At 33.1% G+C, this 27,791-nt stretch overlaps 2 protein-coding genes across 6 annotated transcripts in view; one reads left to right on the top strand and one right to left on the bottom strand.

Annotated features, from left to right (window-relative positions):
* Positions 1-23,666, bottom strand: part of ABCB1 (ATP-binding cassette, sub-family B (MDR/TAP), member 1) — a 218,034-nt gene extending 194,368 nt beyond the window's left edge. For both annotated transcript variants that reach the window (XM_011996037.1, XM_011996038.1), the window contains exon 1: positions 23,422-23,666. The gene's annotated coding sequence lies outside the window, so the exon portion shown is untranslated. The remainder of the gene's footprint in view (positions 1-23,421) is intronic.
* Positions 1-27,791, top strand: part of RUNDC3B (RUN domain containing 3B) — a 188,325-nt gene that overhangs the window by 60,064 nt on the left and 100,470 nt on the right. For 2 of the 4 annotated variants that reach the window (XM_011996042.1, XM_011996039.1), the window contains exons 3-5: positions 4,983-5,033; positions 11,523-11,656; positions 20,812-20,897. In XM_011996042.1, the coding sequence (XP_011851432.1) occupies positions 4,983-5,033; positions 11,523-11,656; positions 20,812-20,897 (271 nt within the window). The remainder of the gene's footprint in view (positions 1-4,982; positions 5,034-11,522; positions 11,657-20,811; positions 20,898-27,791) is intronic. The other 2 variants (XM_011996043.1, XM_011996041.1) reach the window with 1 other exon arrangement.

Below are 27,791 nucleotides of genomic sequence, written 5' to 3'. Positions count from 1 at the left end.
ATTATTGTAGCACTCTTAATTACTGTGTTTGTTATAGGTATTTCTTGGTGAACAAAATCTTATGTATATATATTTATAAGGAAATATAGGCAAAATGATATTTATATTTTGTAACCAAACTAGAATTTTCAAGAAATCATTTTCATTCCCCAATTTAAATATTTAACTTATTTACAGAATGAGAGATTTATTAATGGTTCTAAACTTTGGTATACTGGGGAATTTTTCAGGTTTATTTTACGTGAACGTCACTTTCAAAATCTCTTCAAATAAAATTATTCAAAATTTACATTTGGCTTCTGGGGAAGGGGGATTACCAGAAAGAAGATATTATGAAAAGACTTAAATAAATTCTACTGTTGATAAAATTATCTGAGATATGTTTGAATGTCTTTTTTTTAATAAAAAAGTTACAGAAATGTTTTAGTCTACAATGTAATCCAATTTCATTTCTTTAACAGAAATTGATGATCGCTGGTAGTTCATGTTTATGTTTATTTGTTTGTAGCCCTTTAAGTTTCTGTCAGAAGACTAACGGGACATTTCCAGTTTGACCTTGTGATTTTTGCAAATTGGCATAGAGCGATTTACAGTACTTGTAATGAGCAAGTCATACTTTATTTTTAATCATGGAAAATTGCTTTCTTATTAATTTTGCTACATAATTCAACAGTTTTGCTTACTCTATTGTGCTAATATTTCTCATCTAAAGAAAGTAAATATTTCTCATTTTATAGAACAAGGGAAAGATTGCACAATTTAGTGAACTTTGTTCATTTTAGGAGGGTATCATAATAATAATCTCAGTTCCTACATCTTTCTGATATTGTAATTTCAATGAGTTGTCCTTTTCAAAATAATTTTATGATATTGTTACCTCTTTTCCTTAAGGTGAACAATATCGCTGCACACTGCTTTGCTAGAAGTCTAATGATAAATTCCTATTCTGATGTATTATTTCTAATATATAGCCTAATTAAGAGTTGACCGAAGTATGTTAAAATTTTGAATGTCAAATATTTATGTGTGTTTGCATATACACTATATTTTTACTTTAAATCTCTGAATTTTTAAATAGCTCTCATAGATTTTTTTTTAATTTAAAATTTTTATAGAGACAGAGTCTCACTATGTTGCCCAGTCTGATCTCGAACCCCTGAGTTCAAATGATCCTCCTGCTTCCACCTCCTAAAGGGTCAGGAATATAGGTGTAAGCCACTGAGCCTGGGGCTTAGATTTCTTGGTATAAGAACCTAAGATGACCCTATAGTAGAGATATATTTGATATAATTTAAAATATTTTAATAAAAATTAAAATTTTAGTATCCATAAATTCAAATACTTTAATTTGATGAAGGATATTTTCTTTAATAGTTGTCACTGTTTAGTTGATTTCCATTGTTCTTGTGATCTATATTTTTATTTTATTAAAAATTTTCTACATTTTCTTTTCTTTAAAGTTATGACCTTTAAACTTCACAAGATTTGCACTTGATAAACTTCAAAAGATTTGCACAATTTTGGTACTCAGTATTTTAAAAATTATTAAATCAGTGAACAAATACTTTGTTTCTAAGATATTAATACCTACCACCTACCTGTAAATGGCATTTTAAAGCAGTATTTTTAAAGCTTAAGAAAACTTATATATAGTACTACATTTTAACTTCAGAACCTGTTAAAAGATGAAAAATGCTGTGTAAAAGATAGTCTCATTGCTAGCTGTACAGTACTATAGCACTTTTAACTGTTGCTTCACTGAAAAATTTTTCTCATATATAAATACAAAGTGGAAGATTTTAAGCAACTCGCCTTAATGTTAGTAATAGAATATGTTCTATATGATACTGTCAGTTTATAGACAAGACTTGTGAAAAGTCTGAATTAGCTTTATTTGTTTTACAAATGGTAATCCATTTACAGACCATTTTACCTAGGAGTCTTTTCCATAATCCATCTTGGTGCATTTATATAAAGATATCTACCTGCAACTTTATTAGAAAAAAATATATGTGCAGAGAGAAAGAAAAAAATAGAATAGATATAGCAAAAGCTAAAGGCTTACTTTTTCTTAAGTGTTAAAATTCATCGATTATATCCGTCATGATAGTGATTCAATGATCAAAGAAATGGAAATGAATGGAAAACAAAGTTGGAGCAAAATATAGAAGAGTAAATATCATATTCGTGAATTAGAAACATATTCAGTTTTATCATCAAGGCAAATTTATTTGTTTAAAACAGTGGCCAATAGTCTTTTCTGTGTGAGGGCTAATTTCAGTATTAATAAAATTATGAATCAATTATTTGATATTGAAAATTACATACTTTTTGGGTCAGGAAATGCTGTCTGTCTTCAGTATTCAGTATAGAAGCATTCTTCTATTGCATATCCATCTCTGAGTTGATTCTGCCTTTGCCTGAAATTTCAGAAACTTACTCTTGAAATAACTATATGGCATAATTATACTGTTGTATTTGAATGAATTTTGTTCTTGAGCAAAACGCTTTCTGAACCTGGTTTTTTTGGTCTTGTCTCAACTATTTTTCTAAGCTACATAATGATAAACACTGTTTCATTTTCTTTTAGCATTATATATTTTATAACGAAAGGTTTTGTTTCCATCTCAAATAAGAACCCTTCTACAAACAAGCCTTGGGCCACTTTGAAATAATGTGAACTTTGTCATATACCTATTTTTTTAAAGAGCAGCGCTTCTACTTGCTAAGGATTTACATTTTATATAACAAATATTTATATTCCTTCCCATTACATGTTTCACTACCTCATTTTTTCCCCCTTCCTTCTGGGGTTGTCAGTGAGAACTCTTAACCAACCAGGAAAATGAACTGACTAATTATCCTCCATCAGTCAAGTCCTGCCTATCTCCTAAGGAGTAGGTCGGCTTGAAGCTACAGAGAACACTGATTGCTGGGTCTTGGCAGCTTTGTCTCTGGGCCTGCCTTTTCTCATCTGTAAAATGAGAGTTGTTGAAATTTGAGTACAGATAGCTTGGAATATAGTGGATTGTTTGGTCCAGATATTTCTGGTTGCTTTTAACTTGTCTGGAATGGCTTAATTGTATTAAATTGTAATTAAAGCAATTAAATCCTACAAATAAGTGAAAAATTTAAGAAAATTTTCCCGTGGTCTTTCACAGCCAAAATGAAAATCAGGACACAGAGGCTAGCCTATTAACAACTTTTAAAAAACATAACAAACATAATCTAGGCCAGGCATCGTGGCTCACAACTGTAATCCCAATGCTTTGGGAGACCAAGGCAGGATAATTCATTGGGCCCAGGAGTTCGAGACCAGTCTGGGCAACGTAGCAAGATCTGGTCTCTACAAAAAAAAAAATAAATAAATAAAAACATTATTTAAGCCTGGTGACGTGCGCCTGTAGCCTTAGCTACTCACAAGACTAAGGCAGGAGGATCACTGGAGCCCAAGAATTTGAGGTTGCAGTGAGCTATGAATACATCACTGACCTCCAGCCAGGATGATAAAGTGAGACCCTGTCTCTTAAAAATCAAACACACACAAAAACCCTATAAATTGAGTTTCGTGATATTTTCAGTAATTGTTTCTCACCGTATATGAGGGATTGGTTAAGAAATGCCATAAATCTGGTCATGATATGCTTATTTGGTACATTTTTTGTAGTAAAATTTCTTTCAGTCAGATTTTCATGGAAATTGTTTTTACTTTGATAAGTTTTTAAATCTATAAATCACAAATAATATAGAGAACTTTGTTTTAGGCCAGAGATAGTAAATATGGTTTAAACATTAGGAATTGATGTTATTTGCAATGAAAAGCATGCTATTCTGATATACATTTAAATGTTGAGAAATTTCATTTTTGTTTGTTGTAGTTATAGCAAGTACATTATGTTCTAATATAAGCTTTAACTAGCGTACCAAGTTAAAGATCCTTTTGGATATGTTTTTCCAAATTTAATATTTGTTTAAAATGTTATGGAAGTAAGAGAATAGAGTGAATGGCAGATGCGTAGATGTGGCACAACTGTATGTACCTCCTTCCTTTCATTTTTCACGTCACATTACTAGCTATATGTGTTTGTCTTGTATTGGTTTTATAAAGGATCTAAGTGTTTGGAAAGGTGTGAGACCATTTGCTATTGGAGATTTCAGTGTTTGACTGTGAGAGAAGGAAATGTTATTTTTTGGGAATGTTATTTCAGAAATTTGGCTTTGGAGTTTTCCGATATTATTATACTAGCAATTTCCAAAAAATACGGCAAAAATTTCTAGTACTTTTCCAGTTGGTGATTTGTTAAACAAGAATTGGAAGCTGTAACAAATAAAACAGTGTTTTTGATAGAGTAGGCATTTAGTCAACGTTGGTTAAACTGACCAACATTTTATATAATATGTAAGTGCTGCTCTCATACAGGGAAGAAAACATAAAAGTTTTAACAATTCTTAGGCAAAAAAAAGAATGGCTACATTTCAAAATGTATTTGTTTATAACTTTTAGAAAAGTTAACATTAAAAAATTTGTATTTATTTTTAAAGTTGGAAATTTTCTGAGCCATATTGTCCCAAAGTGAGTGATTTTTTTCTTAACCAATCTTGTAAGTTCTGAGGTGCATAGCCAGCAAGTTCAGTCAAGCCGTTGCTCATCTTTGAGGTCTATTATACTGATTAGTTTATTATATCTGAGAAAGAATGATAGAGGTAAAAGTAAACAGGGAACAATTTCTGCTCACATATTTCTATGACTTACAGACACCTTAGCCTCTCCAACACAGTAATCTACAAGGAACTAGTTTCGTTTAGGTGCCAAGTGTAACTCATATTTATCTTAACAGTTCATTTATTTAGTAGGTAAAAGTAGTGGTTACTGCTTCAAAATTATATGTAGCCATCTTAGTTGGGCTATTCAGTTTGGAATTGTAAACATGATGGCAGGTTTCTTAAATATCTGTGTGTTGTTGTTGTTATTTTTTTTAAAGAGATTTCCCAAAGTTGCAGATGGCTGGCTCATCTCCAAATACCTCTTCAAGGTACTCTATGCTGGTGATGTCTCCCGCCACTGAGCTGCACGGGAGCATGGAATTGACTTTCGGGGGAGGGCTGTATCAGTTAAGTGATCTTTTTTAGTACATTGCATGGGTTTTGTGAAGCTTCCTTTTTTGTGTGTTTTTGTTTTTTTAAATCCAGAGGGCACAAGTATGCTTATGCTAAATTTTAAAATTAAAATCTTGTAAATCCACACAATATAATAACCTATTTACTTTTTAAGTGCTGTATAATAATAAATATTATGTGTGTAGTAGAAGCTAAGGGAAGCTGTATGAATATTCCAGTCTCAGTAAAACACAGATGTGGCACTGTAAATAATAACTGCTTTTTCATTCTTGAACCATTAGTGGGAATGTATTTCTTAGTTTCCTTTCTCCCAGGTAGAATGCATACCTTTACTTACTTATTCAAAACTTTTTTTAATTGAGTTTCTTCTATATGCAAAACACTGCTGGACCTCTGTACTTATGATCTAGCTTTCTATATTTTTTGTTTGGAAAAGCAATATAGTCATTATTTTTAAATAGTAGAACAAAGGAAAAAAAGTAAAAAACAAATGTCATTTCCTTAATTTTCATTCCCACAATTAATCCTTTCAAGCAATTCTGTTTTATGTTCTGTACCTATAGTCTTAATCACTACTGACACGCATTATACTTGATTTCTTCAGGGTACACATTTATGTGTAGCTCTCTGTGTGGACTTCAGCCGTCATGTACGATTTCATTCCACCAGTACTTTAAGCCTTATGTTAATAATGCTGGTGAAAGGAAAAAAACAAAACGTTTGTTCTCCATTTCAGAGACAGTAAAATTACTGGGATAAAAAAGTCTATTAAATTGATTCAATATTCAGATTTTTGCTGAACCTGGTCATCTTAATCTTTCTGTTTTGGAAAATTGAGAGTTGACTAATTGTTATGGTAGAGACACATACTTTAGATTTTTGTATAGGTTTGTGATAAATTCCTTACTAGTGAGCTAGACATTACATTGTCAATACCAAAGGAAAATAGTTACATTTTGTAGATGAGTAACTGATTCATAGTGCCTAAATGGTATACTTGAAGTGTCCTGTAAGTAGCATGTAGAACTAGCAATGTAAGTACAATTCAGTATCTAATGTAGATTCTGACTTCCTCAGATTCAATTTAAAGTGTAACTAATTATTTTTAAGTACTTATAATTGTTCTATTTTTTAGAACATTAATTGAGATTTTTAGTTAGAAAATGGATCAGTGTCATAATTTTACCTTCAAAGCTGGATGTTCTAATAAATATAAACCTCAACTAATAATAGTACCTTTTTAAAGGAAAAGTTTCTGACCTTTTATAGAAATGGAAATTTTCTCTGTTTGATAAAATAGTGGATAATATTAAACTGGCTTTTATAAATTAACAGTAAGAAACTTGGGATTGCTGCTACAAAGTTTAAAGTGAGAAGTCCACAAGTTTTTTAAAGGAACCAATTTTCTTTAAATATCTGAAAGCTTTTTCAGTGACATCAGAGTGGTTTATTAAAATGTGGTAGGACTATCTTGTCTTTTGTTGATTGTCTAGACGAATAGCAGCTCAAAGGTAATAGTCTTTAATATTGTCAAGTAGGTGATATATTTTAACTCTAACAGAACTTTCTTTTGTGAAATCAGTTTTTCATTCACTGTTTACATAGCTAAGCACTATTACTAAAGGTGGTGAAATAAGTCACTTAAGAGATTCATTTATATTTTTATTATATTGTGAAAAGATGATGTGTCAGCTACTGCTTAGTAGAGAACCACTTTAGAAAATTTAATTTCTGTTCTTAGAAGGTCTTATTCTGGCCATAAAATAAGACACAAACAGAACACAGACATATTGCAAAGTGTAAATGGGTAACTCACTTCAAGAGTATAGAAGAGTAATTTTAGGGTAACATTGGACCCTAGAGATGACAGGCAACTTTTGGGTCCTGAAGATGAGGCAATTTAGTTGGAAACATAATCACATAGCTGGTCAGTAACAGATTGTCTTTTAGTCTAGCAAACTTTTCACCATTTGTTTCTGTGCCTAAAGATGAATAGAGTTGGATTGATGGGATGGGAATACATTTTTAAAAGCTTGTTTAACTTTTTCATTGGTAAAATGTTAACTTCCAAGAACACTTATAATTGAAAGCATGTTGTATACGTATATTCATTGAGAACTTTAAAAAGAGAATTGTTATTGACAGCATATCTCATCTTTGGAATAACATTTCTTCAAGATACAGAGTAGTCAGTTTCTTGCTATATGATTGTCTTTTGTGATTACTTTTAAAGGAAGTCAAAGTATTTGGGGAGTGGTATTACTTCAATATTTATTTTTAAAGGCATGAGTAGCTTATAACTTTGTTTTTTAATTTTCCTGTTAAATACAGGTTATAGACTTTTACTAGCAGTTAATCTGTATTTACATAAAAGTGATTTTCAAATAATATAACAGATAACTCATTGAACACATCTGTTATATTGAAGTAAATTAAACCCTTTCTGTAGCTGCAGAAATTATTTAATTATTTAGGTGAAATCCTAGGAAATACAGACAATTTACATGAAAGCTTGTTTGGAGGTTCTAGCAAGATAATTTACCTTCTCTTGAAGAATATCTTTCTGAATGTGAAAAATTCAGTGTCTTGAATTAAGAGCTTCACTTTGGAAGTGATGCACATGGAAAAGGAAGGATACCAGAATCAAGCCAAGTCATCCTCACATCTAATGTGTAGAGCAGATAAACGTGTTATGAAGATCTTGCCGGTTGACTTATGGCCCTACAAGTCATGATGATATGCAATCCTGTTAATTGCTTAGTTTCTCAGTTTGTAATCTGGGAAGTCTTTTCATTATCTTTTGGGTAAAAGTCCTTGTAGATAGTGTGCCCTACCTATAGCAGGAGTTCCAAGGATTTAGTGCCCACTCCTTCTCTGTTTAACCTAACTCTAGTTTTCTAGTTTTTCTGTCTCTGTTTTCTCTCCTCCAAAACAGGGCTTTTTTTTTTTTTAAATACTCTTTGGTTTTCAACAGCTCTACTTTGAAACATCCTACAAATTATTTTCTTCAGGCATCTGAAACTAAAGAGAAGGTTTAAAATAACATTGCAGAAAAGCAAACCATGCCCTATGCCAAAGTCCTGGACCCTTGTACATTTCCTTAAAAAGGAAAGTCTTCTTGTTCATGGGCAACCTATGCTTTATCTTTCTCCGTGGTTACCTATCTGGATTACCACTATAGGTGGTTGCCATTGGCTAATAAAATGTTGTATTTTCCCTTGCCTATTTCTCTGACTTCTCTTTCCCATATTGTCTTTTTAGAGAGACTTAAACTCGCCACAGAATCTTGCTGATACTCTTTCCTTAATATTCTTTCCAGTGTGTAGTACTTCATTACTTGAAGAAAGTCTGGCAGCTGTAGCTCTCATTTTGAAATTATAGAATGATCCCAAATAATAGAAGGCAAGAAAAATGAGTTGAAGTTAGAAACATTTGAGGAAGTAACTTTGCAATGGTTGATAATGGGAGTAAAGTTGGATTAGGGAGTAAATTTGGAAGATTTCTCTAGATTCCAAAGCAAGTAATGTGAAGAATTTAACTTTGCATCTCATTCCTACTTCATTTCGTGATGCAAGGAGAGCTTGGTCCCTGTAACTACTTGTGTGATTACAGTAATAACAATAGTAATAATTAACACTTATTTTGAATTTAGTATGCACTAGACTCTTTGCTACTTGCTGCACATACATGATCTCATCTAATCCTTACAACAGTACTATCCAGTAGGTACTATTATTATTTTCAATTTACAGAAGAGGCCCAGACTCGTAGAGTGAACCTAAGTCATTTTTTCAAGATCCTGTAGCTAGAAAGTGATCTAGTTCAGGTCCACCTGACTCAAAGCCCATGTTCTTAACCACCAGTCACCCTGCTTCCCCTCCAAATGGCTAACAAATTGATGACATGAAAAGTGTCCTAGAGACAAACTATATTGAGGTATTATACCGGGAAATTTTTAGTTAAAAGAAGAAAAGGAGCAGAAGAAAGTGATGGAGAGAGATTAAGAGGGAGAAATCTGTAGATTTCTATTTGTAAGTAGCAAAATTTTATTTTATTTATTATTTATTTATTTATTTTTTTGAGATGGAGTCTCACTCTGTCATCCAGGCTGGGGTGCAGTGGCACGATCTCAGCTAACTGCAAGCTCTACCTCCCAGGTTCATGCCATTCTCCTGCCTCAGCCTCCCGAGTAGCTGGGACTACAGGCGCCTGCCACCACACCTGGCTAATTTTTTTGTATTTTTAGTAGAGAGGGGGTTTCACCATGTTAGCCAGGATGGTCTTGATCTCCTGACCTCATGGTCCGCCAGCCTCGGCCTCCCAAAGTGCTGGGATTACAGGCGTGAGCCACCACGCCCAGCTGCAAAATTTTATTTTTAAAGAGGCATTGAATTATATGGTTATTTGAATAAAGATTTATAGATGCATTTGTTTTTATTTATATAAAGAAAAATATATTTGTGCAAAATATTTGATGTTTGTAATCATGCAAACACTAGCAGACAATAGTTACCAAAACTATTGCTATAAAAAGATACTAATTGGATTTTTTTAATTAATTTTTTGTGTTCATTGCAATTAAGATTATCTGTGTTGTGCTGATTTATCAACTTAATTTTTCAACAAATATTTATTGAGTGCCTACTGTGAGCCAAGCAAGCACTGTGTCAAGTGTTAGAGATTGATCTAAAATAAGAAAAAATTCCTGTCTTAGTGATCTTACCGCCTAGTATGTGAAATAATCAAGTAAAGAAATAATCTTGAGGAGAAGTAAGCACAGGGTGCTGTGCCAACAGAGGGACTAGCTGTTGGGATCATGCATGGGTTTCTGGAAGAGGAGGCCTTTAAAACGCCCTAAATAATGAATAGAAGTTATCTATCATGACTTTTAGGATTTCTGTTGGTTGATTAATAATAAGTACATCACTAGAAATACTAGAGGGAGATTTTTAAAAATTCAAATGGCTACGTCTTCCCCTAAAGATTTTGATTATTCAGTTTGTGGGGAGGCTAGACATGAGTATTTTTAAAAAGTAGTCCAGTTATACTAATGTTCTGCCATGGTTTGGAACCACTCAGATACTATCTCAGACATTGGTCCTAAAATGGTGCTTTCTGACAAGAACACTTCTTGATGTTGCTACAGAGAAGTAATTACTGAGGAAGGGAGAATTTAAAATACATTATTAATTCATGATGATAAGAGAACTTATTTCAAAATATAAAAGCAAATCTTTCTACATGAAGATTAAACAACTTTCCTAGGGAAGACTAGTCATTCTAGACAACTAAAGAAAGTATTAAGATGTCTCTCATATTCCACTTAAAAATACTGAGTGTAGAAAATGTTTCCTGTGAACCTAATATTCGGAGTCCTGCATAGAATTTTTTTTTGACAGAATCCTGCTCTGTCAAAACCCAGGCTGTAGTGCAGTGGCTCAATCTCAGCTCATTATAACCTCCACCTCTAGGGTTCAAGTGATCCTTCTGCCTCAGCCTCTCTCAAGTAGCTGGGATTACGGGCACACACCACCACGCCCAGCTCGTTTTTGTATTTTTAGTAGAGATGGGGTTTCACCAGGTTGGCCAGGCTGGCCTCGAACTCCTGGCCTCAGGTGATCCACCCACTTTGGCTTTCCAAAGTGCTGGGATTACAGGCGTGAGTCACCATGCCTAACCTACATAGAAATATTAATACTAATATAACCTATGCACAATAGAACATTTGGTCATGAACGGATACATAGTTAGCCAAATCTGAAAGGTTACAAGTTTTTCATGAGTTCTTGACTGGAAGAGAGCAAACAAATGACAGTTAAAGGGGAGCTTTATAGATGAGAATGGTTGGGTAGGTGGTTATGCATTATTAGTGAATATAGGATGCTAATTGATTTTATTTATTTATAAAGCAAACCACACATTGTATACCCTTTTTGAAGTATCGTTAATGAAGAGGAGAAAAGAATTATGGTGGTGGATTTTTTTTTTTTTTCTGTTTTTCTAAGTAGAGAAAGGTTTAGAATTCAACTGGTGACATTTATTAATGCTTAACTAGAAGTACAGGAAGGTTTCCTGTGTGCTGTTTAAATGACTGTATTAGATAATAGGATGTTAAATGGCAAGATATTTCTAGTATCTAGTCCCTTTCATTTAGTTTGGTTTTATTGTTGACAAACTGTGATCCAGACTCATTAAGTAAATTAAGTAAATTTTCCAAAGTAACACCACTAGTTAAAGATAGAATAGGACTAGATTTGAGGCTTTTTAACACTTAGATTGGTGGTGCCCTTGCCATTATAGCCCACTGTATTACCTTTATTTTTCAGAATTTTATTGTTCTTGCATTTTCAAGTCTAGTTTTATTTTACTTTTTAAAATTTTGTATCATAATTTGTCTCCTGAAGGTCAAGTAACCTGGTTTGGTTATGAAAGTCCTCGTAGTTTCTGGGACTATATCAGAGTGGCTTGCCGGAAAGTTTCACAGAATTGTATCTGCAGCATTGAAAATATGGAAAATGTCAGTTCTTCTAGAGCTAAGGTAAGACATTGGTCAGAGGCTCATTTCTATTTTTTTTTTTCATTGCATATATTTGGAATAGCAGGAAGGTGTGAAGCTACTTATTATGAATTTCCTTTTCTTAAGAAGCATAATAAAATACTTCCTGTTCTGTGATGTTTCTACATTTCTTGAATTATCTAAACTAGTGGCTCTCAAATAATGTTCAGCAGAACCCTGAAGATGTCCAAGGCCCTTTCTTTAATGGGTACATAATGACAAAAGTATTTTATATAATATCAACATGTTATTGGCCTTTTCCCTTTTCACTGTGTTGACATTTACACTGCCAATACAGACACAATGGTGGATAAAACTGTTGGAACCTTAGCACGAATTAATGCAGTGACATCAAACTGTGCAAGCAGTCTTGAGTTCTTCCCCACCATGCAGTTGGTATTTTCTTTTAAATATGGTTTCAACTTAAGAATGACCATGATGGAAACATTAATTCTTATTAAATCTCAACTTTGAGGATCTGTCTTTTTAATATCCTGAGTAATAAAATGGGAAGTATGCATAAAGCATTTCTGCAACGTACTGAAATATGATGGTTGCTTCAAGAATGACACTTGTATAATTCTTTGAATTGTGAGCTGAAGTAGATATTTTTAAATGTAATATGATTTTACTGAAAAGAAAAACTTATAAACCATAATTTTTTGGACTTAGGCATTTGGCAGATATTTTCTCAAAAAAAAAAAAAAAAAAAGAAGAAGAAGAAGAAAGAAGTGAGCCTATTACTTCAAGGAAACAGCTGACAGTATTTGTTGCCAATGGTGAAATTAAAGCTTTTAAGTAAAAACTAGAATTTTAGAAACTTATATTCACCATCTTAAGCTTCATAACTTCCCAATTTAGAAAAGCTTTTTTAAAACATTGATGTTGATATCAACAAATTTATTTTTAAATTATTTAATGAACTGTGTCAACATTGGATAGAACTGCATAACTTGTATTTTCCAAATGATCAATTCATGAAATTACAAAATCATGTATGGGTAAAAAGATCAATTCAAAGTGCAAGGTAGGTCAGTAGATTTAATTTACTAGTATGAAAAAGTCACTAATATGATTACAGAAATTTATCACTTAGTGAATTTTGATCTAGAACAAAAGATAATATCTATACTTATCTGAAAAGACTATTAAAAGATTCCCTTTCCAACCATATATCTGTGTGAAGCTAGATTTTCTTCATATACTTCAACCAAAACAACACATTGTAACAGATGGAATGCAGAAGCAGATATCTAATTCTCTTGTATTATGCCAAATGCTAAAGAGATTAGGAAAAAAATGTAAAACAGTGATACTTTTCTCACTAATATTTTTGCCTGGAAAAAATAGTTACTTTTCATAAAAATATGTTATTTATGTTAACATGTAATGGGTTTATTGTTATGTTTTGTTTTGTTTTATATTTTATTTTATTTTATTTTATTTTTTACAGACAGAGTCTTGCTCTGTTGCCTATGTTGGAGTGCAGTGGTACTATCACAGCTCACTGCAGGCTAGAACCCCTAGGCTCAAGTGATCCTCCGACCTCAGCTTCCTGAGTAGCTGGGACTACAGGTGCATGCCACCATGCCTGGCAAATTTTTAAAATTTTTTCTAAAGATAATGTCTTTCTTTGTTGCCCAGGCTGGTCTAAGAACTCCTGGCTTTGAGCAATCTTTCTGCTGCAGCCTACCGAAGTGCTGGATTACAGGCGTGGGTCACCATGACCGACTTGTTATTTTTGAATTACCTAATATTTAAGTTTCAAGTTTTGACTTGTGATACAGTAAATTTGGTAGATATATCCTACATAAAACTTCTTTGGGGTCCTCAGTAACTTTTAAGATTGTAAAATGTCTGAACTATTAAGTCAAACAGATTGAACATCCCAAAACTGAAAATGTGAAATCTGAAATGATCTCAAAACTAAAACTTTTTGAACACCACCATGATGTTCAAAGAAAATGCTAAATGGAGCATTTAATGCAAATATTCCAAAATAAAAAAAAAACTCAGAATCTGAAATACTCTTGTCCCAAGCATTTTTGAAAAAATATACTTAAGCTGTATCAGCTTTTTGTATTTATTTTTATTGAATTGTCAGAGTAGCTTTACTATTTTGACATTTATAAATTACAGAATGAAAGATTAAGTAGAAGATAAATATTGAAAATTGGTATTTACAGTTTTAAGATGAAGACATCATTATTTCACAATTATAGAATTATAAATTATATATCTATGTAATAAGCTAAAGTATAATAATTATCTTTCCAAAGTATAGTTAGTTTTTTGTTCTTGCATCCTTTTTTATTTAGGATTTTTTTTTCTCTTGGAAAATGTTTGTTCAGCAAAATTGATGAAGATATGTTCTAATTAAATATTTTGTAAGCATGAACTGAGTATATGTTTTAAAAACCAAAATCTATAATGTTTAAATGTAGTGACATAATTAGAAACACAGGTAAAACATTTTTAGCTCCTTAATATGAAAGTATATTTTTGGATGCAGTTAATAGCTATGATTTTTGTCACCTTTTTGAGACTATAACTATAAAGTTCACTTGCTAAAGCCACTGCTCCTTCCTGCCAGTCTTCAACCAAGGGGTTGTAGCAACAAGGAACTTCCTGCTTCAATATCTTTCAACTCTCTTAGGCTGGATCAGTTTTCTTCTCTGTCTCACATGTTTTTAAACCAGTACACTTCTTCATTTGTAAAATAATTATAGTTAGATTTTCTTTTTTTAATTAAATTTTTCCTTCAGATATTTAAATCCTATTTTTATTACATATTAACAGATGTCTTTTTTGTCCCAACTATTGTCCTTTGACGTGTTTCCTCAAACTACTGAATTTTTAATTAATTTATTTACTTTTTAATTTTTGAACTACAGATTTTTAAAATATGCAATGTGAATTCCCCTTTGCATCTTAGTTGAGTTTTATCAGTTTTCCTTTTTTTTTTTTTTTTTTTTTTTGAGACAGAGTCTTGCTCTATCTCCCAGGCTGAAGTGCAATGGCACGATCTCAGCTCACTGCAACCTCTACCTCCCGGGCTCAAGCAATTCTCCTGCCTCAACCTCCCAAGTAGCTGGGACTACAGGCATGTGCCACCACACGTGGCTAATTTTTGTAATTTTGGTAGAGATGGGGTTTCACCATATTGGCCAGGCTGATCTCAAACTCCAGAGTTCAAGTAATCTGTCCACCTCGGCCTCGCAAAGTGCTGGGATTATAGGCGTGAGCCACAGCACCCAGTCTCAGTTTTCCTTTATGTTTTCTTTATGACTTAAGAATTGTATCTAGGTTTCTTTTTGCTAAGGTTTAGGCTAAGGTTAAACATTAGCTGTAATTTGAATGAATCAAATCTACAAGAAGTATTCTAGATGCTACATAAACGTTCTCAGTTTCAAATCAAAAGTAGGAGAGAGGAACATAACAGTATATTCTAAACCCTTTCAATAGAGGGAAGGATATATTTATAAAACTAGCATATCCCAAAATACAAAAAGTAATTAAGAAGTTAACAAACATTAGAAATATAGCATTTGGACCTGGGTGGAAGAAAGAAACCCAAACCCTAGCTGACCAACTCTCTTAACAAGGCTCTTGGAACTAATCCCTGCACAGCAAAATATTATTCAGCAGAGAGTTAATATTTATTCTGTGAAGTATTGGTATTGAGTATCAAAACACCACAGAACAATCGTGTTCCAAATCCAGCATTTATATCTTTATTTTGCTCAGGCCTCAAACAGATTCCATTTAGTGGGGAAAGAGAATTCTTTGAGTTGCCTGGTTATACTGGGAAGAGTCTGTGGAGGAAGAGGAGGAAGACAAGCTCTTTGTCTTTATTAATTGCAATGAAAAGAGCAGTTTATTTAATCTACTCAGTAAGTCACATCTGTCATGTGTCTGGATTGAAGAATTAAACAGATGCCTCAGATGGCAGGCTTATTGAGGCTTAGAGCTGCAATCTTGAATGACTACTAGCATAGTGTCATTTTACCTTGACACATGTGAAAAGATATTTCAGAACTGAAACACAACTAAATTTGCCTGGTGAACAATATACAGCTCAGTACACTTGTATCACAATTCTATCATGATTATCTGTCCTGGTACCACTTAGATTAATATCGTAGAAGCTTGTCACCATAGACAATCTCATACTTTTGTCTAGGTTAAGATCGGGGGCCAGGTGTGGTGGCTCACGCTTGTAATCCCAGCACTTTGGGAGGCCAAGGCAGGTGGATCACCTGAGGTCAGCAGTTCAAGACCAGCCTGGCCAACATGGTAAAACCCTATCTCTACTTAAAATATGAAAAATTAGCCAGGAGTGGTAGCGCATGCCTGTAATCCCAGCTACTCTGGAGGCTGAGGCAGGAGAATCGCTTGAACCCGGGAGGCAAAGGTTGCAGTGAGCGGAGATCATGCTATTGCACTGCAACCTGGGCAACAGAGTGAGACTCCATCTAAAACAACAACAACAACAACAACAACAACAACAACGAAATGCTAACCATTCCCTTTCTCTGCTAAGTCTGTGACTAGTTTAGCCTATTTCATTAGACTTAAACATAGCCTAAAAATAGAATAAAACATTTGAGTTGAGGATCATGTTTGTAATCTTTGTATCTCCAATACATTTGCAGCTATTTTGGCAGTCAGTCAGAGTACTAGAAAATCTCCTCACACAATTTAGGGGACTATTTTTAGGCCTTTTTTTTGCATTAATCTTCTTAATTTTCCTTACTCCAAAGATATAGTCTTTCAGGGGCCTCAAGTAAAAACCTGGAGTGTTTACAGTTGCCTTTCACCTTGTTTACCCTTGAACTCTAACCTCTGTCTCTCCAGAAATAGACTGTGAAATCGTCAATCAGCTGTTTTACCTCTTCCCTGCTGCTTTCAGCTTTGTTTATGGGACTTTGCTTTGAGCTACAGATGACTTAAGTTGGCAACGACCCCATAGGAAAACTGCATGCACAACTCCAGGCACATTTGTCTGCAGTTCAGTGGCAGTTCCAAGCTCCAACTTCTGTTTATCTGCCCAGGGAAATAAAAATCCCCACCTCCACGGCTTTCTGTTTAGTCTCTATACCTAGGATGTGAATAGACAAATAACTTTAGGCTAAAGCCAAGATGAATGTGCGGCTCAGCTCATGTAACATCCATCTCTCCAGGACTGTGGCCACTCAAGTTCTCATGCCTTGGTTGCTCTCTTATATCTTAAATTTGTTACTTCACTTATTTTATTCAACTTTTATAGTTGTTCTCAGCAGTAGGTCCCTCTGATACAAGATACTCTGTTATCACTGGAACCTGATCGTTTTCTTACCTCTGGGATCAACTCTGTTTTAGACTCCAATTACACCCTTCTAAATAAATTCTCTGCTTCTACTCCTCCCTTCAATTTATTATCCCTTCAGCACCAAGTTGATCTTATAAAATGCAAATCAGATTACAGTATTCTATCAATTAAAAAAACTCTCAAGTAGCTCCCCCACTGCACTGAGAATAACATCTGAACTTTTAATCATGGCCATATCTTGTATTCTGCACCTTGCTTACCGTGCTCAATATTTGCACAGCAAATTTGTTGGATGGAAGGATGCATGGATATATGGATGGCTGATGTGACTAGCATATTCAGAAAGTGGTCTAATTCAACAACAGAAGGAATGTACAAGATAAGCAACCAGAAACCTAAGAAAGCCAAATCTAGCTAAAAACAAGAACTGCTATTAAATCTACTCTGGAGAAAGGTAGCCTCAGAGTTGCTGTAAAGTTTCATACAGAATATCCAGTATACAGTAAAAAATCATCATGCACATCAAGAAACAAGATTGAATGACTGTAATCAAGAAAAATAAAAAAGACAATTGAAACAAACCTATGGGTGATAGAGATTATGGACTTCTAAGCAATTATAATAGGTTCAAGAAAATGGAAATATGAATATTATGAGAAAACTGAAATACATAAAATTACTAGATTATTGGAATATGTTAAAATTCGAAGGCCAGGTGTGATGGCTCACACCTGTAATCCCAGCACTTTGGGAGGCCAAGGTGAGCAGACCAGTTGAGCTCAGGATTTCTAGACCAGTCTTGGCAACATGGTGAAACCCAGTCTATATAAAAAATACAAAAATTAGCCAGGTGTGGTGGCACACACCTGTAGCCCCAGATACTTGGGAGGCTGAGGTGGGAGGATCACTTGAGTGAGCTGAGATCGCACCACTGCACTCCAGCCTGGGTGACAGAGCAAGACCCTGTCTCAAAAAAAAAAAAAAAAAAAAGAAAAGAAAAACAAGACAAAACAAAAAAAACACATAAAACTACAAAATATACAGTCACACACACAGAGGAGTTATACTAAATTGACCATTTTCTGAGCCATAATTTATCTCAGTGAATTTCAGAGTATTGAAATTTTATAAAGTATGTTATCTAACCACAGTGGAATTAAGCTAGAATCAAAAATAAACAAGGAAATAATAACAAGAAAATGTCTATATGAATGAAACTGAGGAGAACTTCTAAGTAATCCACGGATGAAAAAATAAATCACCGTTGAAATTGAAAAATATTTGGAAAGTACTGATAATGAAAATACAACATATAAAAAAAAACTTGTGCTTAGAGGAATAGGCTTAAATAGGCTTTTGTGTATTTTATAAAAGAATAGAAACTGGAAATTGGTGATCAAAAGTTTCATCTCAAGAAGCTGTGAAAAAAGATATACATTAAAGTCAAAGTAGAAGGAAAGAAATAACAGTAAAAATTCAATAAAATTGAAACAAATATGTAAGAAAATCAACCAAACTAAAAGTGTTTTTAAAAAGATTAATGCAATTTATAAGCTCCTAGCAAGACTATTCAAGAAGATCAAAAGATAATATAAATTACCAATATGAGGAATGAAGAAGAGGCCAAGTGTGTATATCTCACAGACATTAAAAATCCTAAAAAAGGATATTACGAATAACTTCACATCTATTATATAAATTTGAAAATTTAGAAGAAATGGGAAATTTCTTTTAAAAAATTACTCACCAAAACTAACACAAAAAGCATAGAAATATCTGAATATCTAATATTTGCTAAAGCAGTGTAATCTATAGTTAAAAATCATCCCATTGCAAACCCATTTTTAAATTGTTTTCTTATGGGTTTTTAAAAATTCATTGTATTTTATGGATAAGAGTTGTCTGTCAGATATTTATAATTTAATTTTAATTTTCCTACTCTGTGCTTTTTTTTTCTTTTTTTTTTTTTTAACTCTCTTAAATGCTAACAACTCATTCCCTGAAACGGGAAAGAAAGTGGAGTGTATAGGTATTAATATAATTAGGCTGGTCAGTTTGGTGGTAGTAAAATGAATTTCTTCTAATTGTGTCTGTTTTTCATTTGTGCATAAAGTAGGGATAGTGTTGTAACCTAACTCACATAATTATTGGGAGAATTACTTATCTTCTTAATGTATATAAAGCTCTTAAAACAGGCTTAGCACATATTAATTACATTTTTAAGTGCTGACTACTTTTACTTATTTATTTTTTCATAAACCTTCATTTTATGGATCACTATTATCAACTGAAAAGGTCTAAATTCCGTAATCTAGTTTTTAAGTTGTTCTACTTCTTGGCCCAAACAATCTTTATAAGTCTGTTTATCTTCTGTGCTAGTGAAAGTTCCTTTGTTAAAGAAAAGAAACCGTTAAAATTAGTGCAACTTATCCTTACAATATAACAGAATTCCATACACATTCAAATGCAGGAAGCTAAATGCAGCCCAGTTTTGTGTGGATTGAAATTAATAAATCAGGAAGGAAGATTTTCCCTACATTTCTTATCTAGTAACAGCATAGACTCCTGTGCTGAATTTTCTCTGGAGAGCAATTTTCCTGACTTCATTGGTGAAATTGTAACCTTTTGATTCAAGACACCACTATTAGTTTCTGTGTCTTTTAGATGAAATTTCAAGAGAGAATTTTGAGACTACTGGCCAGCCGGTAGCTTGCCTCTTCCTTCCTCTGTTCCAATCAACCACAGCTAAGCTAAAAGGGATGTTGAGCTTGATAGGTAAATTGACTTGCATGCTAACCACACGCGTATCATTCATTTTCTTCCCAGTAGTAGTACTGCTGCTTCTGGCCTGCATTCTACCACTGCCTAGATTGACTCCTTTGTGACTTTTCCTATCCCAGAGTTTGCTGAATTCACTACACTTGTAGACGTTTCTAGAGTATGTTTTTTTTCCCTTTCTGGCAGTTGACAATCGTGTATATTGATTAGTGTCACCTTTTTACTGCCATTGCAGTGTTTTGATTTTCTATATATTCAGTCTTTATGAAGTTTTTAAGAAATTTGTGAAAGAGTTGAGTGAAAATGATAATAATTGAATTATAAAATTCTTACTACAAATATGATCTCTTATATTCTTTAGTTCTAAATAGAAAGTCCTTAAGAAAATTAATTACATTTAATAAGAATTGTCTGTTTCTGTGATTCTGTGCTAGAATATGCTGGCTTCTGTTTTTTGTTGTTTGTTTTTCTAGTTTAAATATTTGGTAATAGCTTTTAGAATTCTCTGGGGACACCAAATTCAATAACTCATGATTTGGATTCATGATAAATCATGAAATTTGGATTTTATTACTAGTTGTATAAAACTTCCCACTGGAAGGACAGGATTGAAAATTTTCTTAAATAAGTGATGTTAAGACTGATTATCTTTATTAGTGAGAGAGAACTCTGTTTTTCATGATTTATGAGAGGGCTCATTTTAATTAGTTTGTTGATTTGGGGTATTGAAGTAGAGAGCTATATCATTACATTATGTAATTCAAAAGAAGTCTCTAACCCAAGTAGCTCAGCATTAATGTTCTGTCCCTTCAGAGGATAGAAAGTTAGTTTGACATGCTGTACCCTACCTATTCAGAAAAACAAAATATATACTCTAGATAATCAAAATTTATCTATTTTTATCTACTTAAATATTTTTTTTAGTCGTTATCAAATGTATATTTTGAATGGCTGTTTTTACATATTAAAATACTTATATTTTTGATGGCACAGTGACAAAATATTTTTTTAATTTTTTTTATATTTGATTCTTTTTTCTTCCTTTTAGGGTAGAGCCTGGATCAGAGTAGCACTCATGGAAAAACATTTATCTGAATACATCTCTACAGCTCTGAGAGACTTCAAAACAACCAGGTTTAAAAGTCCTTTTAATTTTCTAATATATATTTGAAAGAATCACCTAAAGACTTAAAAATCAGAATAGGATGAAGAATCAATTTCTAAAATCTTCAACCGTTTTATTTCCTCCTTTTGTTACTACTCAGATAAATCCACTGTCTTCTTAGGAAAATGTAATTTGTCAACTAAACATACATCTACCTTTCTGTAAAAAGATACACATTATACCTGGAATATCCTTTTTCTAAATAATTTCTGATTCGTACTCTTTCAACTCTTGAAGCTTCATTCTCTCCATAGACTGTTCCCTGATGGATTTGAAGATTTAACTATGAAATTTCAATAGCATCTTTTTTATTTTCACCACCACAGTGTTTCCTTATTTTTTTGCTTGTAAAGAATAGAAATTGGCCGGGCGAGAGGCTCACACCTATAATCCCAGCACTTTGGGAGGCCGAGGCTGGCAGATCACTGGAGGTCTGGAGTTCAAGACCAGCCTGACCAACATGGAGAAACCCCATCTCTACTAAAAATGCAAAATTAGCCAGGCATGGTGGTACATGCCTGTAATCCCAGCTACTCGGGAGGCTGAGGCAGGAGAATAGCTTGAACCCAGGAGGCAGAGGTTGTGGTGAGCCGAGATTGTGCCATTGCATCCCAGCCTGGGCAACAAGAGAGAAACTCTGTCTCAAAAAAAAAAAAAAAAAAAAGAATATAATTAATAATTTATTTAATTCATATGTATAATTAATTTTTGCTTATCTTTTTAGGACAATCTGAATCATTATTTTTCTTAGATTGTATAAAGATGACATCCTGTGCCATGTGAAAAATAGGACTTTGTTAATATTTTATGATGATAGAAAAAGGTACATATTAGGACAACAGTCATTCCTGATTAGCACTCAACTACTAATCTTTATTTGTTGCTGTTGAAGAAGCCACTTTTCTCCATATCAAAAGTATTTGTAAACGAAAAGGTTTAATAATTTTAATAACTTAGACATAAACTGTTCAATGTAGTAGCCACTAACACATGCCATATATAAATTTAAATTAATTAATATTACATAAAATTACGAATTTAATTTCTCAAGTGCTGTATCACATTTCAGATGTCCCATGGCCACATGTAGCTCATGGTTACCCAATTGGACAGATTTAGAGTGTTTTCCTCATCACAGAAGGTTCTGTTGGGCGGAGCTGCCTGAGATATTTCTAAATTATCATTCTTTTCTCTACCTCATTAATCATATTTCTGAAAGAAGAGAAAATAATTACAACTATAAACTAGTTTTGATAGAAAAAAATAAGCACAAAGAAATCATATCTCTGAGATCTTAAATTCCATATCCTAATGCAGGGTTTGACATTCTGGATTTTGAGAAAATCTGGGCATTTATTATGACACATTCTTTCAACTAACTAGCTGGTACTAATTAAGTATCTTTATTTAGTTGCCTCTATTTTTTGTGGTAATATAATAGTAAACTTTTAATTTTGAGATACAAAAAATATAATTGTCACGATTGTAAGTTTGACCAGGATAGAAAGACTTTTAGCTAAAAGTAATATTTGCATAAAGTAAATCTGATGTATACTTATTTAACTTCTTTTCAAGCAACGTGACACTTGAGATATTTCTAAAGATAAACAGTGAGATGATGATAAACCCTTAGACATTTGAAATGAACTTTATAAAATGAAACATTTGTTTACCATAACTAAGTTGCATTATGAAACTTAAGCATTGAGGATACTAAGGCTTTGAAAATGAAAACAAAGAATAGTATCAGAATCTAGTAGCTCAAATCTAAAAATCCTATGTTAATTAAATCAAAATCTAGTTTGCATAGTAATCATTTCCTATGCAATTACAATATTGAATCAAAGTTATGATAGTCTTTTCCAAATAGAAATTAAATAACTAATAATCTCTAAATTGTTAGTCTTCTTTCTTAGTTTAAATGATTGGGTGGGGTAGAAATAATTCTTGAATAGATTATTTTTAGAACAAGTAGTTTAAATATTTAAAGGAAATGCTTTCTGCCTTGTTCTTACGTGTTAACCATGCTTTTTCATAGAAAGGAAATGATTCAGCTCTAAAAAAGTACATGAAGTAAAAATATTCTTGTAACAATACATAAACATACAGTCTTCAAACAGAAACATGGCTTAGCGTACAATGTTCATATAGACGTGTCTAATACATAGATATATGCACACATGCATATAATATTTATACATATACATTTATTGAATAGTAGGATTTAAATGTGAATATAATGGCTTTGTAACTCTCAAAGGAAGTAAGTAGGGAGTTATTTCAGAATTTTTATCTTACAAGTTAACTAAAAAATGTGGAAAAAAATCTTATTTTTCTCCCTCTATTTACACTATCTTTTTTTTTACGGAGATGAAACCAAAGAAATTTCTTAATTCTAATTAAATTTGATTGCAAACTTCTAGTCAAGACAAGTATATTCATAAGATTAGATTTGTAAAATACAAACAATTAGAAAGAGTATTTGTGCCTTACCTTTTATCTGGATGCTTCCTGAAGTAAGTACTCCTAGAAGAATGAGAAATGATCTCTAATCTTTAGGAATCTAGAGAATATCTGAATAAAGTAGATTTCTTCATGTTCTACTCTTCACAGATAAAGAGTAATGATAGCCTTTAAAATAGTAATACAAATGTTTATCCCAGTACCAGAGGAGGAGCTTCATGAACTAAGGCAGGCAGGCTTGAAAGCACTAATCAGTGAAAACCCAAGGATAAGTTTGGGTGGAGGAAGGGTGGGAGTAGAGATAAAATAAATTTTGAGTACATGACTGTGGCTCCAAAGCATTGAAGAAATATGTGTGATCTTTTTGCTAAGGTGTAGGATGTCTTAATGAGCAGTTGTAAAAACAAACAAAAACCTTGAAGAGTTACATGGCTTAGGGGTTGGAGTATAATTGGAAAATAGCCAGAGTTGAGAAGTTGGCAGAGTGAAGATTAGAATCTAAGCTTAAAAAAAAAAAAAAAAGAGAGACTTGTTTTGGTAGGTTACTGGGAAGACCTTCAAATGAGAACTGACATAAAAACTGAATTAATTTGTTCAAATTTTTAATTTCTCTTTACCCACAGACTAAAAAATAATTAGTACATTTAAATTAAAAATACCATATGATATTTCAAACACAATTGAAAATGTAACAAGAATTTGAAGTAATAAATATGGAAAATATAAAGATAAATTAGCTTTATGGAAATTCATTTGTTTACTTTGCAATTATATCACAGTATTTAATTTATAATGAAAAAGTTGTCTTCAAAAGAAATATTAATTTTCACAATGTTTTAGCACAAATCGAAGGAAGCAGTAAAGTATAAAATAAAACTTTGTAAATTATTGAACTGTCACAAAGAGAAAAAATGAGATGACAAAACACTTTTCTCAATTACAGAAAAGTAAACAGAATAGTGATAAGTAACCAAAATCTTTTAAGAGTTAAGAATGCATTTTGGAATCTGAGTATGTATTAAAGTTTTACATTATTAAGATAGAAGATAAATTGAACATAATAAAAATTAAAACTTTGTGTTTCAGAGGACACCATGAAGAAGGCGAAAAGATGACAAACAGAATAGGAGACAATTTTTACAGATCATAATCTGATAAGGCAGCGGTCCCCAACCTTTTTGGCAGCAGGGACTGGTTTTGTGGAAGACAGTGTTTCCACGGACCGTGGTGGCAGGGAATGGTTTCAGGATGAAACTGTTCCACCTCAGATCATCAGGCATTACTTAGAGTATCATAAGGCGCGTGCAACCTAGATCCTTCACACGTGCAGTTCACAGTAGGGTTCTTAGTCCTGTGAGAATCTAATGCCTAAGTGAAGGAGCCAGAGCTCAGGTGATAATGTTCACTGGCCCACCACTTACCTCCTGCCCTGCAGCTCCAGTTCCTAACAGGCCATGGACAGGTTCTGGTTCATGGCCCAGGGGTTGGGGACCCCTGTGATAAGGGTTTTGTATCTACAATGTATATAAAGAACTTTTACAACTCAGTAATAAAAAGACAACTTATTTAAAAATGGGCAATGAATCTGAATAGACACTTCTCCAAGGGGGGTATACAGATGGCCAATAAACACTAAAATATTGTTCGACATCATTAGCCATCAGGGAAATGCAAAACCACAATGAAATAACACTGCATACAAACTAGGATGGTTATGTTCAAAAGATCACTTAATAAATTTTGGTGAGGATTTTGAAAAACTGAATCTTTCATACATTGCTGGGGGGAAAAGAAAATTGTGCACTCACTTTGAAAAGCAGCCTGACAATTTTTCAAAAGGTTAAACACAGAGTTACCATATGACCCAGCACATGACTCCTAGGTGCATGTGTGTCTGTATCCATGTAGCAGAATATTATTCAGGCATAAAAAGAAATGAAGTACTGATCCATGCTGCCACATGGATGTACCTTGAAAACCTGCTAAGCTTAGCAAAGAAGCCAGTCATAAAACACCAGATAGTGTATGATTCCCCTCTTCCTTTAGTTATCAACTTTCTGTCTCCTCACCCTCAATCTCTTTACTACTGCTGGATCAATCCCACCCTTATAGAACATATACCGGTACCTCCTACCTTAAAAAGAAAAAGATTCTCCATTGAACCTGTAATTCCCCTCTGCCAATGCTAATTTCACGATTCCACTTCATCACCAGACTTCTGCAAATCACTTCTTCACACTGCCATCATTTTCTTACTTTAGAGTCATTCTCTTATCCACTTTTCTCTGGCTTCTGCCCCTCATCACTCCACCAAGAATTTTTAAAAGAATACCAGTTGCTAATAATCTACAAACTACCCAATGTTATGGATATTCCTCTGTCCACATTGTACTCCATCTCCCAGCTACTCCCAGTAGAATTTGACTACTTCATCATTCTTGAAAAAAATCTCTGCACCTTTAAATTATACAACATTCCATGGCTTTTCCTTAATTGCTCTCTTTTTCTGTCATCTTTTCCACTTAACAACATCTGACTGTTCATATTCTCTGGGCTCAGTCCTGCATTTTCTGCTTTTTTTTTCTCTGTTCATTTTTCTCTCTATGCTCTCTTCCTGGAGTTTCATCCATTCCCCTGACTTGAAATACCATCCATATGACCATGATACCACATTTAAACCTCTAGCTAGATAGTTCAGATATACTGATTTTTTTTTCCCTGTAATTTTGTTCACCCCTTCTTAGCAAATGGTATCACTGCCTACCTACGTAATTGATTAATGGAGAATCTAAAAATCATACCTGGTTCCTCTTTCTCCCTCATTCCCTGTAATTAATCCATAAGCAAGTCTTACTGATCCTACCTCCAAATCTATTTTGAATCTATTTATTTACCTTTATCTCCACGGCTCTTATGCTCATCTAGACCTCTTTTATCTGTTGTCTAAGGCTCACCTGTTGGCCTCCTGACCTTCCAGTTTGCCCGCATTTAGTAGCCATCTAGCTTCCAGCTGATCTTAAAAATAAAAGAGATTATGTCAACTCCCACTTAAAACATTGAAATGATTTCTTATTACATTAGCCAGAAGGCCCTATGGCTGTCATGTTTCCTGGAGTCAGATCCTGGTTTCTCTACTCTAGCTGTGTCTATCTTGGACAAGTTGCTTAATCTCTCTGGAGAATAATATGTAGCGGCAAAGTTAAGAAGATGATTCATGTAAAGCTATTACTATGCCTGCCACTCAATAAGTGTTCATTATTGTTATTAATGTTCTGTGGCCTACAGATCCTTGTGTGATCGGACTTATGTGGGCTAAGGTATCAGGTTAAACACTTGAGAATGCCTTACTTAATGACTCTTTCCAAAGTTGGGCTTTCCTTCCCTTTGTCTCTCCTCAGCAACCTGTTTATTTATATTTATCATCATCTGTAATTATCTTTTTCTTTTGTTTCTTGCTTTTCTATTCCCCTAGACTATATGCTCCATAGAGAGGATCTAAATCTAACTTATTTACCATTGTAACTATAGTACCTAGCACAGTTCTTGTCACATAAAAGGAACTTAATATATAATATATATTTGTTGATTAAAATAATTACTGAATCTCACATTCTTGGCAAGACCTTTGGAGGTTGACTTTTTCATCAGTTTTTCATTTTAATTAAATTTGACTTTGAATATAACATCTATTTATAATGCAAGGATCTATGTTATATGTCATGAGGAAGAATTTTCTTATATCCCCTTTTAGTAGTCTCTTATATTAAATTGGGGGAAGAGAACAAGCATGCCAATAATGAATTTTCTTTGGTTTATAACACAAGCTTTCTCATATTTTAATACTGTGTTTTCAAATACATAGAATAACTTTTGACTCCCACAAAAGGAAAATTTGAAGCATAACATTAGATAGTATCAACATAATTTATATTTATTATTCACCTTGGATCCCATCCAAAGGATATTTGTTATTGAACTACTTACAATTCTTTAAAATATTCCTACAGAGTGGACAGTAAGGTGGCATTATAGGAATATATTTCAATTAGAGTTAAATTATATATGGTAAAAGAAAAACATATTCTTATAAGGGCATTATTTTAAATACTTTTCTAGTCACTAATGTTTTTCTAATCAACATATAAATACTTGGAAAGGGTGGTATACCTAATAAGATCAGGAAATTTTTTTCCCAGATCACAGTAGTATCAAATAGTTGCTTGTAATTTTTCCTCACTTCTGAAATATAAAAGTATATTTAAAGGTATAGTCTCTAATATATAAATCTTTAATTGGAAGTTTCATATGTATTTTTTACTTTGGTACTTTCAACATTTATAATATATTGAAATTAAGCAATACAGTGTTTTGGTTAGATTCTTCTCATTTATACATATACA

This window comes from Mandrillus leucophaeus, unplaced genomic scaffold (genome assembly GCF_000951045.1).
Source record: "Mandrillus leucophaeus isolate KB7577 unplaced genomic scaffold, Mleu.le_1.0 Scaffold50, whole genome shotgun sequence".
Classification (NCBI taxonomy): Eukaryota; Metazoa; Chordata; class Mammalia; order Primates; family Cercopithecidae; genus Mandrillus; species Mandrillus leucophaeus.
This window is presented reverse-complemented; position numbering and strand designations above follow the sequence as displayed.